At 39.3% G+C, this 14,387-nt stretch overlaps 1 protein-coding gene across 3 annotated transcripts in view; it reads right to left on the bottom strand.

Annotated features, from left to right (window-relative positions):
- Nucleotides 1-14,387, bottom strand: part of LOC149818814 (uncharacterized) — a 250,458-nt gene that overhangs the window by 210,004 nt on the left and 26,067 nt on the right. For all 3 annotated transcript variants that reach the window (XM_089984377.1, XM_089984379.1, XM_089984378.1), the window contains one exon: nt 8,420-8,552. In XM_089984377.1, coding sequence (XP_089840503.1) covers nt 8,420-8,552 — 133 coding nt within the window. The remainder of the gene's footprint in view (nt 1-8,419; nt 8,553-14,387) is intronic.

The raw sequence follows: 14,387 nt of genomic DNA, 5'->3' as shown, positions 1-14,387 counted from the left end.
TCCTCCCCTGCTGCGCACGTCGCTGACGCCGGCCACCGCTCCCAGGTACGCCATCCTCCCTCTTCTCTTCTCCCTCTTCTCTTCCTCAACCCCCCCCCCCTTTGTCACCTCGCCGGGAGGCCGACAGGCGGCGCACGGCCTCTGCCGCGCCCTCCCACGTCCCCTGTGTCCTTCGGAGGGTCGACAGGGAGCCCTCAGGCCCTGTCGCCTTTCTCCCCCTTTCTACTAGGGCTGTCGAAGAGCCGGCAGGGATGCAGTCACCCCTGCGGCACCTTTTTTTTATTTCCGGCGAGGGCTCAGCCCCTGCCACCTAATCGTTGCTGTCAGCCCCTGCCACCTAACCATTTCTGGCAGGGGCCCAGCCCCTGCCACCTTTTTATTGCCGGCAGGGGCTCAGCCCCTGCCACCTAATCGTTTCTGGCATGGGCTCAGCCCCAGCCACTTGACGGTTGCTGGCAGGGGCTCAGCCCCTGCCACTTGACGGATGCTGGCAGGGGCTCAGCCCCTGCCACTTGACTGTTGTTGGCAGGGGCTCAGCCCCTGCCACTTGATTGTTTCTGGCAAAGGCTCAGCCCTGCCACTTTAGCTTTTCTGGCGGGGGCTCAGCCCCTACCACATTTATTTTGCCGGCAGGGGCCCAGCCCCTGCCACCTTTTTATTGCCGGCAGGGGCTCAGCCCCTGCCACTTGACTGTTGCTGGCAGGGGCTCAGCCCCTACCACTTGATTGTTGCTGGCAAAGGCTCAGCCCTGCCACTGTAGCATTTCTGGCAGGGGCTCAGCCCCTGCCACATTTATTTTGCTGGCAAGGGCTCAGCCCCTGCCGCTTCTTTGCGATTGGCAGGGGCTGACCCCCCTGCCACCTCGGTATTTTTCGACAGAGGGCTCAGCCCCTGTCACCCCGCGGCTGTCTGCAGGCAAGGGCTCGCCCCTTGTCGTTTTTCTGATTTCGGCCAGCAGGGGCACACCCCTGCTGTCTCTCTCTTTTCCTGTCGACAAGCTTGTTTTTTCTATTTCTCCGCATAATAATTAATGTAGCACTGTTGCAGACCTCGCATCGGACCCCCGCTCTGGCTCCGCGGCCCGAGCCTCGTATCATCTACACGCGTAGACGCACGCAGCTGCACGACATCCCGAGGTAGGGGAAAGTCGCACGAAGAGTTTGTATGAACAAAATAAAATTAAGACTTCTGAGATAGAATAGTTATTTTGCATACCTGCTTATTCGCAGAAGTATTGACTGGTCATAGTTTACTCTTTTTGATTCTTTTGAAATTGCATGCTTAATGTAAATTCTTCGGGTAGACTCATTCTAGAAAGAATCAAGTAGTTTAAGTGGCATACCTGTAGAATGACTTAACGCGTGATTGTCTGTTCGGCATGCTTATTCTTTTGAAACTGCATACTTAAGGTAGACTTTGTGAATAGACTCATTTCTAGAAAGAAAACCACTGCAATTACTATTATAACCAAACCTTAAGGCAGGTATGATATAAATTTGACGAGAGGTCATGGAGAACCTTGAATTAGGAAATCAACACTTTATATAGATGAGTTAATGTTGGCCTCCACAGGCCAAATTTCTCAAAAGAGCAATACATGTCATTTAAGAACCAAAAGAATCATAAAACATTATATGTTGCCCTCTTATCGTAGTCGTACCTCTAGGGAGGTACAATCGTACTTTTGGACAAGTACGTCCCATGTGGGTTACGATGGTTGGAGGATGAGGTTGTAGCAACCTCGATGAGTGCAATTAGCACAATGCTGAGATCACATAAATGGTGATTATTCGCCTTCACAGGCAAGATGCTCGAGTGGGTCTAATGGACCAGAGCATGTAGGATGGGGCGGCGGTTAAGAAACCCCCGTCGTACCCATCCGATCTTCACGGTTCATCAAGGGAGAGGATGGATGGTACAAAGACTCTGATGGACAGGTTGTTAACAACCACCCCACGGGCAAAAGACTCGGTTTCCCCAGTCATCGGAGTTAAGGGAATTGGGATTACCATAAATTATCCTAGGTGGTAACTCCCAGGCACTTCTGCAGAAGTTGGATGCATCCATGGGCCACGAATGCCTTTTGAGATTTACTCTCTTGGTAACTGACCATCCCCTTAGGAGCGGACTCAGTCAGCCATCCGGGTCAATGAAAACACCTGACATAATAAACCCCCGGATCGGTCTTGGCTGTTTCTACGTTTCGCGTCTGTGCGTACCCACAGGCCAGTTAATATCAGAACTTAAAGAATATCTTCATGAATAGTTGTAGATGACTGAGACTTACACTGCTTCAACTAACAGCTCTTTATGCATATTACATTTGTTAAAATAGACTACAATTGTATTAATTGCTTAAATATCATAACTGTTTATCTCATGAATGTCCTGTTTTATTTTCATTCTACTTATCTGTTCGTGCACCTACTGGTTTATTATGAAACTGACCCATTTCATGGGCAGGTGAGGAGTAGGACTTCACTGGCGGCCGATGGCGTGGTGCAATATGGATCAAGATTTATTTTCTTTCTGCTGGCGGCTTGGCTCTGAGTCTTTTTGGAGTCTTCTTTAAATTTATTGAACTTTGTAACAAAATGCTCATTTTGTAATAAACTGCAGATTTTTAATCTATTGCTTTATTTCTTCAATTCCTTTAAGTTGTTGTACATGTGAATGATGATTTTCAGCTAACGTACCCAGGATTGTTGACTTGTGCTCCTTTCTAAATATCTTTCGCTGTCATTTTTAAAAGAGTAAAACTTTAAATCTTTGAAAGGTTTTTCGATAAGGTTTTCGAAATCACAAGTCAAAATTTTGGGGCGTTACAATTTCAATCTTTTCACTATATAGGTTGTGCCTAATAGGGGCACTAGTGTTTTTGTATATTTTTTATGTTATTTGTTTCTTTTTCTCTTTTGTAAATTCCTGTTTTTGTAATGGAAAATATTGTCATTACCCAAATATAGTTGTTGGGAGGTCCCAACAACTATATTGGCTCTCCTTTGTGTATATATAGGGGTGCTTCCCCTTAGATGGGTATTGCTTTCTCAAGCACCCAATCTCTCAATAATATTCATTATTTTTACTTGTGATTCAAGCCCATAAGTGGCTTATGTGTATGAGTTTTGTATTGACCAGAGTTGCCAGTCGAGGAAGCGGGAGCGGGAAGCGATACGGGAAGCGGAAGCTATGTAATCACTTTGATACATGTGTCCTCCACTAGGATATGAAATTCTAGCGGGAAAGGTTCTTCATTTACGTAAAGCTATGTATGGTTTGAAACAGGCTCCTGAGGCCTGGTATGATAGATTTAGCTCAATTATGATTAAACTTGGTTTTAAGTCTTGTTATACTGACACTGCTATATTTGTTAAGCACTTTGATACATGTGTCATTATTCTTCTTCTCTACGTTGATGATATGATCAATTACCGAAGGAGCTAAACAAAGAGAATTATATCAAAAATGTTTTGAAACAAAGTTTTGAAATGACAGATCTAGGGTTCCTTAGATATTTTTTAATTATTGAGGTAGCATATTTTGCTCGTGGTTATTTTTTAACTCAATCAAAGTTTACCACTGAGACAAGTTTAACACTACAGATGAAACGAGGGTGGATACTCCTAAAGTTATCAATGCAAAGATGAAAATCGATGATGAGACACCCTTGAAAGACCCCACTCCTTATCGGCAGATAATTGGGGTCCTTACCTATTTAGCAATCACCTGACCTAACATTTCTCATGCAGTTCATACAGTTCATACAGCAAGCCAAATTCAATATTCTCCTACAACTGTGCACATGAGTGTTGTTATGCGCATTATTAGATATTTACAAAATTGTCTCTAAAAGATTTTTTTGTCTTTCACTTCACTTGAATTAATTGCATATACTGATTCTAATTAGAAAGGAGACCCTAATAATAGAGGCTCAATTACCAGGTTTTGTGTGTTTATAGGTAATTCGTTGGTGTCCTAAAAATGCAAGATACAACAAAAATTGTCTATCATCAACGAAAATTGAGTATCGCGTCATGGCCACCACGACATCTGAAATCATGTGATTGAGAAGATTAATGGAGGACATGGGGATGCATCTATAATCACCTTCAAGGTTGTGTTATGACAACAAAAGCGCCATTTACATAGCCGGCAATTATATATTTCATGAACATACCAAGCACATCGAGATGGATTGTTACTATATTCGTGAAGCACATCTTAAGAAAACTATTATCCTGTCCTATGTAGCATCGGAATTTCAACTAGCTAACTTCTTCACAAAATTGCTTTCATCTCCCCAGTTTCACTTCGTACTTGGCAAACTTTCAGTGATCACACTGTAAGTTTGAGGGGGAGTGTTAAGTTGTATCATATATATATATATATATATATTACATATGTTCATATCATTGTAATAGGTAATACTCAATAAGGGTATTTCAATATTTTTAATGTATAGGTCGTGCCCACTGTCGGTCCCAAGCCCGGATAAAGGAGGAGGGTTGCGGTAGGCCTGTGACAGCCAGCATAAAAACTTTGTCATATCCTATGAAAATGAACCAATATGAGAATTTCGTTGGGGCGTTCCCTACTGAGCGACGCGCTGTACTCTCTAGGCCCGGAGGCAGTGATAAATGTGCAAGGGTTGCTAGGTCGTCGCTCAGAAGCGACGCGTCACACCGGCGCCCGGGTGTGGTGTCAAATAGGCAAGGGTTCCCTCACTTTGTTGGACGGGTGGGGGTAAAGAAGTTAGTCCAAGACCATAAAATTAGGTTAGCCACTTGGAACATAGGGTCTTTAACTGGTAAGTTGGTAGAGTTAGTAGATGTTATGTGTAGGAGAAAGATTGATATTTTATGTCTTCAAGAGACCAAATGGGTAGGTGAGAAAGCTAAAGTGATGGAACCTTGGGGATATAAGATTTGGTATACAGGAATAAATAGGAATAGGAATGGAGTAGGGATTGTTATGAGTCGTCAGTTTATAGATAATGTAGTTGAGGTCCGTAGGAAGGGTGATAGAATTTTACTTATTAAATTAGTATTAGGTACGGATATTATTAATATTATTAGTGTTTATGCACCTCAAGTAGGTTTAGATGATTCCATTAAGCATCAATTTTGGGAAGATTTAGATGGAGTAGTACAAGAGACATCTTATGGAGAAAAGCTTTTCATCGGCGGTGACCTTAATGGACATGTAGGCATTAGTAGGGATGGATTTGAGAATATCCATAGAGGCTATGGTATAGGAGAAAGAAACGAAAGTGGAGAAAGGATTTTAGATTTTTGTTTGTCCTATGATATGATCTTAGCAAACACTTGGTTTAGGAAGAGGGAGTCTCACCTAGTAACATTTAAAAGTGGGGTTAATACGAGTCAGATAGATTTTTTCCTACTTAGAAAGAGAGATAGGGGTTGTTGCATCGATTGTAAGGTTATACCAGGAGAAAGTGTAGCTACACAACATAGAGTTTTAATTTTAGATCTTAGAATTAGACAATGCCGCAAAAGGGATAGACATAGTATAGATCCTAGAATTAAGTGGTAGGCACTGAAAGGAGCTAAACAAGGAATGTTTGTAGAGCAGGTAGTTAAGGAAGTTGATTGGTGTCTCGAGGAGGATTCAGAATCAATGTGGAATAAGATAGCGGGTGGTATGAGAAAAGTAGCTAAGGAGGTATTGGGTGAGTCTAAAGGCGGTGCACCACTAGGTAAGGATACATCATGGTGGAACGAGGATGTCAAACTAGCCATTAAGGTTAAAAGAGAGTGTTATAGAAATCTAAGTAAGAGTCGTGATAATGAGAATTTGGAGAAGTATATGATAGCAAAGAAGGAAGCTAAAAAAGTTGTTCGAAACGCGAGGGCTAAGGTATATAAGGAGGTTTATGACAAGTTGGATACCAAAGAAGGCGAGAAGGATATTTATAGGCTTGCAAAGATGAGAGATAGGAAATCGAAGGATTTGGGTATGGTTAGATGTATCAAAGATGAAACGCAAAGGGTTTTAGTCAAAGATGAGGAGATTAAGGAGAGATGGAAAGATTATTTTGATAAGCTATTTAATGATAGTCATGCTCAAGATCTTGGAGACTTCTCCATTCCTTTTCATGAGATAAATCGTGACTTCATGCGCAAGATTCAAAAGAAAGAAATTGCAGAGGCTTTGAAGAAAATGAAATCAAGAAGGGCAGTTGGCCCAGATGGTATACCTATCGAGGCTTGGAAATGCTTGGGAGAGAAAGGTTTAGAATGGTTGACAAATCTTTTTAACTTGATTTGGCGAACAAATAAGATGCCTAATGAGTGGAGGAAGAGTACTTTGGTGCCTTTATATAAGAATAAGGGTGATATACAAGATTGCACAAACTATCGTGGTATAAAACTCATGAGTCATACTATGAAACTTTGGGAGAGGGTGATTGAGTCTAGGTTGAGGAAGGTTGTCATGATATCGGAGAATCAATTGGGTTTTATGCCTGGAAGATCAACTATGGAAGCTATACATCTTCTTAGACAACTTATTGAAAGATATAGAGAGAGGAACAAAGATTTGCATATGGTTTTTATTGATTTAGAGAAAGCATACGATAGAGTACCTAGGGACGTTCTCTGGTGGACAAAGATGAAGAAAGGTGTTTCTCTCAAGTACATTAGTATAATTAAAGATATGTATGAAGGAGTAGTAACCAATGTCCGCACTTGTGGAGGGGTGACAACCAATTTCCCGATAACGGTTGGGTTACATCAAGGATCTGCTTTAAGCCCTTTCCTATTTGCGATAGTGATGGATGAGCTTACGAGATCAATTCAAGAAAATGTACCGTGGTGTATGTTGTTTGCTGATGATATTGTTTTGATTGATGAGTCTAGAGCTGGGGTTAATGCTAAGTTAGAATTATGGAGACAGACATTGGAAGCTAGAGGTTTTAAGTTGAGTAAGAGTAAGACTGAATATATGGAATGTCGGTTTAGTAAGCAACGAAGTAGTGATGGGAGTGTACTGAAGCTTGGTGAGCAAGATATACCGGTGAATGATTATTTCAAATATTTGGGATCCATCATTCAAAAGTATGGAGAAATTGATGGAGATGTAAATCATAGGATAAAGGTTGGGTGGATGAAATGGAAAAGTGCTACTGGAGTGCTGTGCGATCGTAGAATGCCATTGCGGTTGAAGGGAAAGTTTTATAGGACGACTATTAGACCCGCTTTACTATATGGTACGGAATGTTGGGCTGCCAAGAGACATCATATTCAAAAAATGAGTGTAGCTGAGATGCGGATGCTTAGATGGATGTGTGGAAATACAATAAAAGATAAGATTCGAAACGAAGAGATACGTAAGAAGGTAGGTGTTGCACCCATTGAAAATAAGATGCGAGAGAATCGTTTACGGTGGTTTGGACATATTCGGAGAAGGCCTAATGATGCTCCAGTTAGAAGGTTGGAGAAATGGGAAAATATATTAGTTAAAAGAGGTCGGGGTAGGCCTAGGAAGACTTGGATGGAGATGATAGGAAAGGATATGAATGCTTTGAACCTCACCGAGGACATGGCGTTGGATAGAAATGATTGGAGGAAAAGGATTCATGTGGAAGACCCAAAATGAATTTCTTTTTTGGTTCATATCGCTGACCCCAATTGTTTTGGGATGAAGGCGTAGTTGTTGTTGTTGTTGTTGTTTGTTGTTGTATAGGTCGTGCCCACTAGGGGCACTAGTGTCTTTGTATATTATTTATTTTCTATAATTTTTTCTGTTTTGTAAATTCCTGTTTTTGTAATGGCAATATTGTCATTTCCCAAATATAGTTTTGATGCTTCTCCGTTGTGTATATATATGGGTGCTTCCCCTTAGATGGGTATTGCGTTTTCAAGCACCCAATCTCTCAATAATATTCATTATTTTTACTTGTGATTCAAGCCCATAAGTAGCTTACATGCATGAGTTTTGTATTGACCCATAAGTGGTCATTGTGTTCTTGTAAGCCCATAAAGACGCATCCTCTGCAGAAGCATAATCAGTTCAACAAAGGGAACATAGATGGGCTCAGATTGGACCCATAAGAACATCTAGCTCACTCTGATCATATTGGGCCCAGGGACAGGCATATGCCAAGAACTGGACCCAATTCCAAAAATGCACACAGATGGCCTTGGCTGGGTCAGACCAGAACTTACTTAAGGGAGGGTGGGACCTAGACTTGGCACCTAAAATACCATCAGGTACCAAGCCTGATACACAATTGATGAACTGGCTACAAAATTTATGTGAACTATAAGGAATCGAACACACATCCAGAAGTACAGCTTGCATTCATAAAATACCAGATAAGCATGAAAAAAGCAAAATGTTGAGATGCAACTAGTGGAAAATATAAACAATATGTAAAGGACAGGAACAATATCGGAACCTTGATGAGCAACAGATTGTGTTGGTGGTGGAAACCAAACTGCTGTTATTCCACTTTGTGACAAATCAGCAGCTTTAACAGCAAGCTCCTGGTACCATTTTCTCCTCCAGCTTTCCCAATTAAACCCTTGAAACTTCATGCATGCAGAAAGGATAAGAAGACAAAGCATTGAACCAGTGTTTTTAAACCACAGAATTCTTGGGAAGGGATGATATAGCATTTATATAAAATGTCAAGTTGTCAACCCAAACAAGATACATCACAGTGACAATAGTCACCACATAATACAATTTCAAAAAATCTGCAAAAAGATTCATCATGAACTACATCTAAAACCTTTATGTAATCCCACTAAAGCTATTTTCAACTGCCCAGAATTCAAATCAAGAATTGCTAGCATCCATGAGAGTTTTGTGACAAACTAAACCAAAGTTTAGACAAGAATCAGATTCATGTGCTAAGCTGCCTGAGATGGTCGCATGTCAGAAAAATCAGCTGTACGAGTCTTCATGTGGTGATAATAGGATTAAAATGTCATGAATATCTTGTCACATTTATTTCCAAAAGATTGAAAAATAAAGAACTTCAATCATTTATCAACTTGTCAAAGTAGGGCGCTTTCAATCCAAACCTAAGGACCAAACCATGATATACATATCAAACACAAGCAAGGAGAAGGATGCACCACTATGAGAGAGAAACTTCATTAGTTTGCTAAAGTAAAGAATACAACAATGAAAGGGGTTGCCCCCCACACCCTAACAATATAATTCCTAAAATGCCCTTATAACTTTGATATAATACAAGAAAGTGAAAAAGTACAGTATTAGCCCTATAAACAATAGTATATATAAGAAGAGGGGTAGCACACACGTGAGTGAAACAGTATTGTACATATTACAGCACTCCCCTCAAACTTGAGATAATGCTAAAGGAATCATCCCAATTTTGGAAAGAAATGGCAGAAAATGTTGAGAAGACAAACTTTTGATAAAAACATCCACAATTTGATCTTTTGATCCTACATGCTCTAAATATATAATCTCATCTTCATAAGTTCTGGTAAAGTAACAATCAATCTCAATATGCTTTGTTTGTTCACGAAATTATGGATTTTTTGCAATATGAACAGCGCTCACATTGTAATACCCGTAAAAAAATGTGATCGGTAGTTTTATTCATATTGGACCCCGGATCCGTTACCCGGATCCAAAAAGGGAATATACCTATATATGAGTGTTACAAATATATATAATAACAATATTTAATAAATAAATAAATAAAATTATTTTTAAGAGAATAATATTAGTATAAAAATGAATTACTTGGGGTTGGATCCGTGGTTGGACCCAAATGGATCCAACCTGTAGATCCAGAAGCCGTTACGGATCCACATTCATCGTGGACCTAGGAGAGAGCTAATCCGAATCCACATAATGGTGGATCCGGCATAGCGGGTCACGCGGTTTGGACCCGGACCCGACGCGATTTTAAATGGGGGGCAATTATAAGAATCATGCCTAGGGCACGATTCCTGCAAAACAAGAAGGGGGAGGAGGTTATGGAGGTCGTAACCAACTCCCTCCAATTTTCTCGGAAGAGAGGGGGGGGGGGGGGGGGGACTTCGGCTCGTTAAAGAGGGAATGGAGGGGGGTCTCGCTCTCTCACCTCTCTTCCTCCTCTCGCTCTCTCTCTGTATCACTCCCTTCTCGTTGGTTTCGCACAGGCCCGCAAGGTCACCGATGTCCTGTCGCCAGCAACCATCTTCTCGCTGCGGCAGCCACCCTCACCAGAGCCGACGACCCTCCACCCGCGACAGCAACCTCTGAGCGCCAGAACAGGTAGGATCGGTAACTTTTCTTGTGGATTATTGATTGGGTTTGGGTGTGCTTGGGTCGGTCAAGGCGAAACATCGAATGATTAAGGCCACCTCCTATGCTTCTCCAGTCGCCGGAGGCAGGTAGGATCCTGTACCTTTTTTTGTAGGTCTTGAATGAAGTCGGTGTGCGATTAGGGTTTGTCAAAGAAAGGGAACCGAGGGTTCGATTGAGTCTTGGCTGCCGGAAAACCAGTCGGCAAATTGAGGGGTTTCGGTCACTGCAACATCCAACGAATAAGAACCACCGAAGTATTTATTGAGCGGTGGGTATTGGGTCGGCAGGTTGTGTTGGATGTCCAAGAAACCCTCGGATCGATCCTCTAATTTGGGGATTTTTGGTATTGAACAAAGAAACCCAAGATATGAGGGGGGGGGGGAAAGGGGTTCAGTGGCTATTTGTTTTATTCATCCCTATTCTATCTCATGCTTCTATAATGCAAGATTAGTGATCTGGAACTTCATATTATTTTCGTAAAGATGGCTGGTAAACAAGATGAACGAACCAAACAAGGGTCGTTCGAGCTTAGATTGTTTACAGCCACATGGGGTTCGGAATTGATTCATATGGACTGTTGTGAGCCGTTCCAAACTGAACTAAACCAAGCCACGAGTTGCTCAGTTTGTTTATCTTCCCTAATTCTGGATATTTGAGATACAACCTCTTGTATGTCTTGCTTTAGTTGCTATCATAATACGTGTTAAATAGGTGGTTCAAAATGATGAAAATAGACTAAGTGTATTTCTCTCAGTCATTCCCTCAAAATGTATACATATTGCATTAGTAGGTATACTGTGAAATGTATTCCTTGAACATAAATTACATGTACAAGTCTCTATATAGATTCATGAGTAACTCCATTGTATGTTAAAAACCAGTCACATTGGAATGGTTTCAGCATATGATGTTTTTATGTAAGCTCACTTTTTAAAATACTCACGTCTGCAGAATTTGGTCAGTGACAAACAGAACTTTCGGATCAGATTGTGATAACAGTGATACTGTAAGAGTACAGTTCAAAATGCACCATATTGTGAGTGGTACTTATCGGTTATTAATTTTGTAACAAGTGAAAAAAACACTATTGTGCCGAGTATGAGTATAAATTCCATAGCATCGGTCTATAGGGGCTCGGCTGAGGTAGTGGATGGCCCCAACCGTGGGGTTTCCGAATTCTTGAGATGGATAACCCCAGATTTGGGGCTTCTATTTTCTCCCATGTAAAGGAAGAAAAAAGGCTAGCAAGTAAGTTGTTAATTGAAACAGTAGCGTAAAGTTTTAACTTATCAGTTGATCATTCCCGATTTACTATCATTTTCTTACAGAAAAATGCTAGTGGATTAAGAATTTTAAGGGCTAGTTTGTTTCATGAGAACTGTGACTGGTTTTATATGAAAATGGTTGCTCTTCCTGCCATTTAAACAAACAGCCTTGCAGGAAAAATGCAGGGCTCATGCATTGCCTGTGTAGTAGTGCATTGAGTCACACATTTTCCATTAGGGTTCACTAGTTCATATTAAATGGCTTCCCCACTGGGAGGGGTTGGAAGCCATTTCATATGAAAAAGGTGAAATTCCACTAGAGGGGGGTGAATAGTGAAATACGATGCAGATCGATAAGATAAAAAATAAGGCAATAAGGCACAACACAATAAACACAAGATTTATACTGGTTCGGCCGAGTTACTGACCTACATCCAGACCCCAAGTAAAACACTTGAGCCTTCCACTATAACATCCGAGTCACCGGATAAATAGTACAATACCCTCTTCCTCAGAGGTCTACTTCTCTCAACAGAGAAGGGAAAACACCATCTTCCTCAGAGGTCTACTTCTCTCAACAGAGAAGGGAAACACCCTCTTCCTCAGAGGTCTACTTCTCTCAACAGAGAAGGGAAACACCCTCTTCCTCAGAGGTCTACTTCTCTCAACAGAGAAGGAAAAACACCCTCTTTCACAGAGGTCTACTTCTCTCAACAGAGAAGGGATACAGCAGAGATGAGAAAGTTACAACACTTTCCTATAGAACCTTCAGAATGATATGCAGAGTATGAATGCACGTATGAAGATTCTCAGAATGATCTTTTTCTTTTCTTAAACACGCCTGTATTTTTCTGAGAGTTTTTCTTGACTTTTTCTCTTTCTTTTTCTCTTTCTTTTTCTAAGCTCTTTTCTCAGAGTGTCAAGCAGGAATTTTTCTCGTTGAAAGCTTGCTTGTATTTTCACACTGTTCTGTTTGTATATATAGTCTTTAGAAAACTAGTCGTTGTCTTTTTGAAATGATTGTCCTTTTGGGATAAGAGAAGTCAGGTCATTTCAAAAACAACTTAGTGTGAAAAGATAAGTGTACTATATTGCTTTTTCAAAAAGTCTTCTTTCCATACGAAGCATTTTTGGAGTACACTATTTGTTGGTGTATTTTAAATGAGTTATTCTTTGTATTAGGTCTTTTCTCATAATAAATGTTCTGTAGTATTTTTGAACGTTGAAGTGTAGTTTATCATGTAGTTTTGTCTTTATTCTAATTAATGATTTGAGGTACATAAGTACTTCTTTACTTTAAATGAGTGTAAGTACAATAAATGCTTTGAGATATTTATTTGTACATAGTCATGTCAAGAGTTTTCTTTATGTTGTGTTTTTCAAAGTCTACAGAGAGAATGAAGACTTTAAACAAGTCGACATTCTTGAGAAGGATATCAACAAGGATTTCTTACAGGAGGTATTTAATGCTATATAAAGAGAATGATGACTTCAAGTAAGTCGACATTAAAAAAGGTAACTAGAGTCTTTTCAAAACATATTATATTTGTATTTTATGTTTATGAGTAAGTCGACATTCTATGGGTTTGTAAAAAAGTAACTAAAATCTTTTCAACATATATTATATTTGTATTTAATGTTTATGAGTAAGTCGACATTCTATGGGTTTGTAAAAAAGTAACTAAAGTCTTTTCAACATATATTATATTTGTATTTAATGTTTATGAGTAAGTCGACATTCTTGAGTGTGGGTTTTATTTATAAATAAATAGTCATTTCTCAAATGCTTTTTGAGGTGGCATTTAATGCTTAAAAAAATAAATGGTCATTTCTTATTTTAATAAAATAATATTTATTTTCTCAAATCGTCAATTCTAAAATGAATGGTTGTGAAGTACACTAAATGCTTGAGTAATACTTATATTACAAATAGTCATTTCTCAAATAAATGCTTGTGTATTATCTTTTCATAATTTGTCTTTTCTTACATAAATGTTTATGTATTATGAACCAAAATTTCTTACGTAAAAATTTGTGTATTATGAACTAATGCATTTTGTCTTTTCTTACATAAATGCTTATGTATTATGAACCAATACATCTTTTCACATTTTGTCTTTTCTTACATAAATGCTTATGTATTATGAACCAATACATCTTTTCACATTTTGTCTTTTCTTCATAAATGCTTATGTATTATGAACCAATACATCTTTTCATAATTTGTCTTTTCTTACATAAATGCTTATGTATTATGAACCAAAATTTCTTACGTAAATGTTTGTGTATTATGAATTAATTCATTTTGTCTTTTTCTTTCATATTTGAAATCATTAGCTTTTATATCTTATCAAAATGTCTTTTTCATAAATGCTTGTAAGAAAGTACAATTAATGCTTTTGAAATCATGAGCTATTATATCTTGTCAAAATGTCTTTTTTCATAAATGCTTGTAGGAAGTACAATGATTTGTTTTAAAAAGGTGTTTTTAAAATGCTACAATATACATATCGTATCCTTTTATGAAAGCTTAACTTTTTGTAAATAAATGGCTTGTATGATTTCAAAGCATATAGTCTAATATGAAATATGCATGCTTCTGAAGGTTCTGTTACATATGACTCTAAAGAAGAAAAAAGTCTTCATCTTGAGGAAGCCGATCTTCTTGGATAATCTTTATGAATGTATGGCCTATCAAGCTTTTTCTTCAAAGTAGTATGATTGCATCAAATAGTTGCACTTGATCAAGTTGTCTTCACTCTTCTTAAGTGAAATAACCTTGTATCAAATACTCGTTAAATACATAGCACATCATATCCAGTCATAATA

Source organism: Nuphar pumila, chromosome 13 (assembly GCF_984573655.1).
Source record: "Nuphar pumila chromosome 13, dmNupPumi1.hap1.1, whole genome shotgun sequence".
In the NCBI taxonomy this organism is placed as follows: Eukaryota; Viridiplantae; Streptophyta; class Magnoliopsida; order Nymphaeales; family Nymphaeaceae; genus Nuphar; species Nuphar pumila.
The sequence above is the reverse complement of the archived record's forward strand: the minus strand, read 5'-3'. Positions and strand labels throughout refer to the sequence as shown.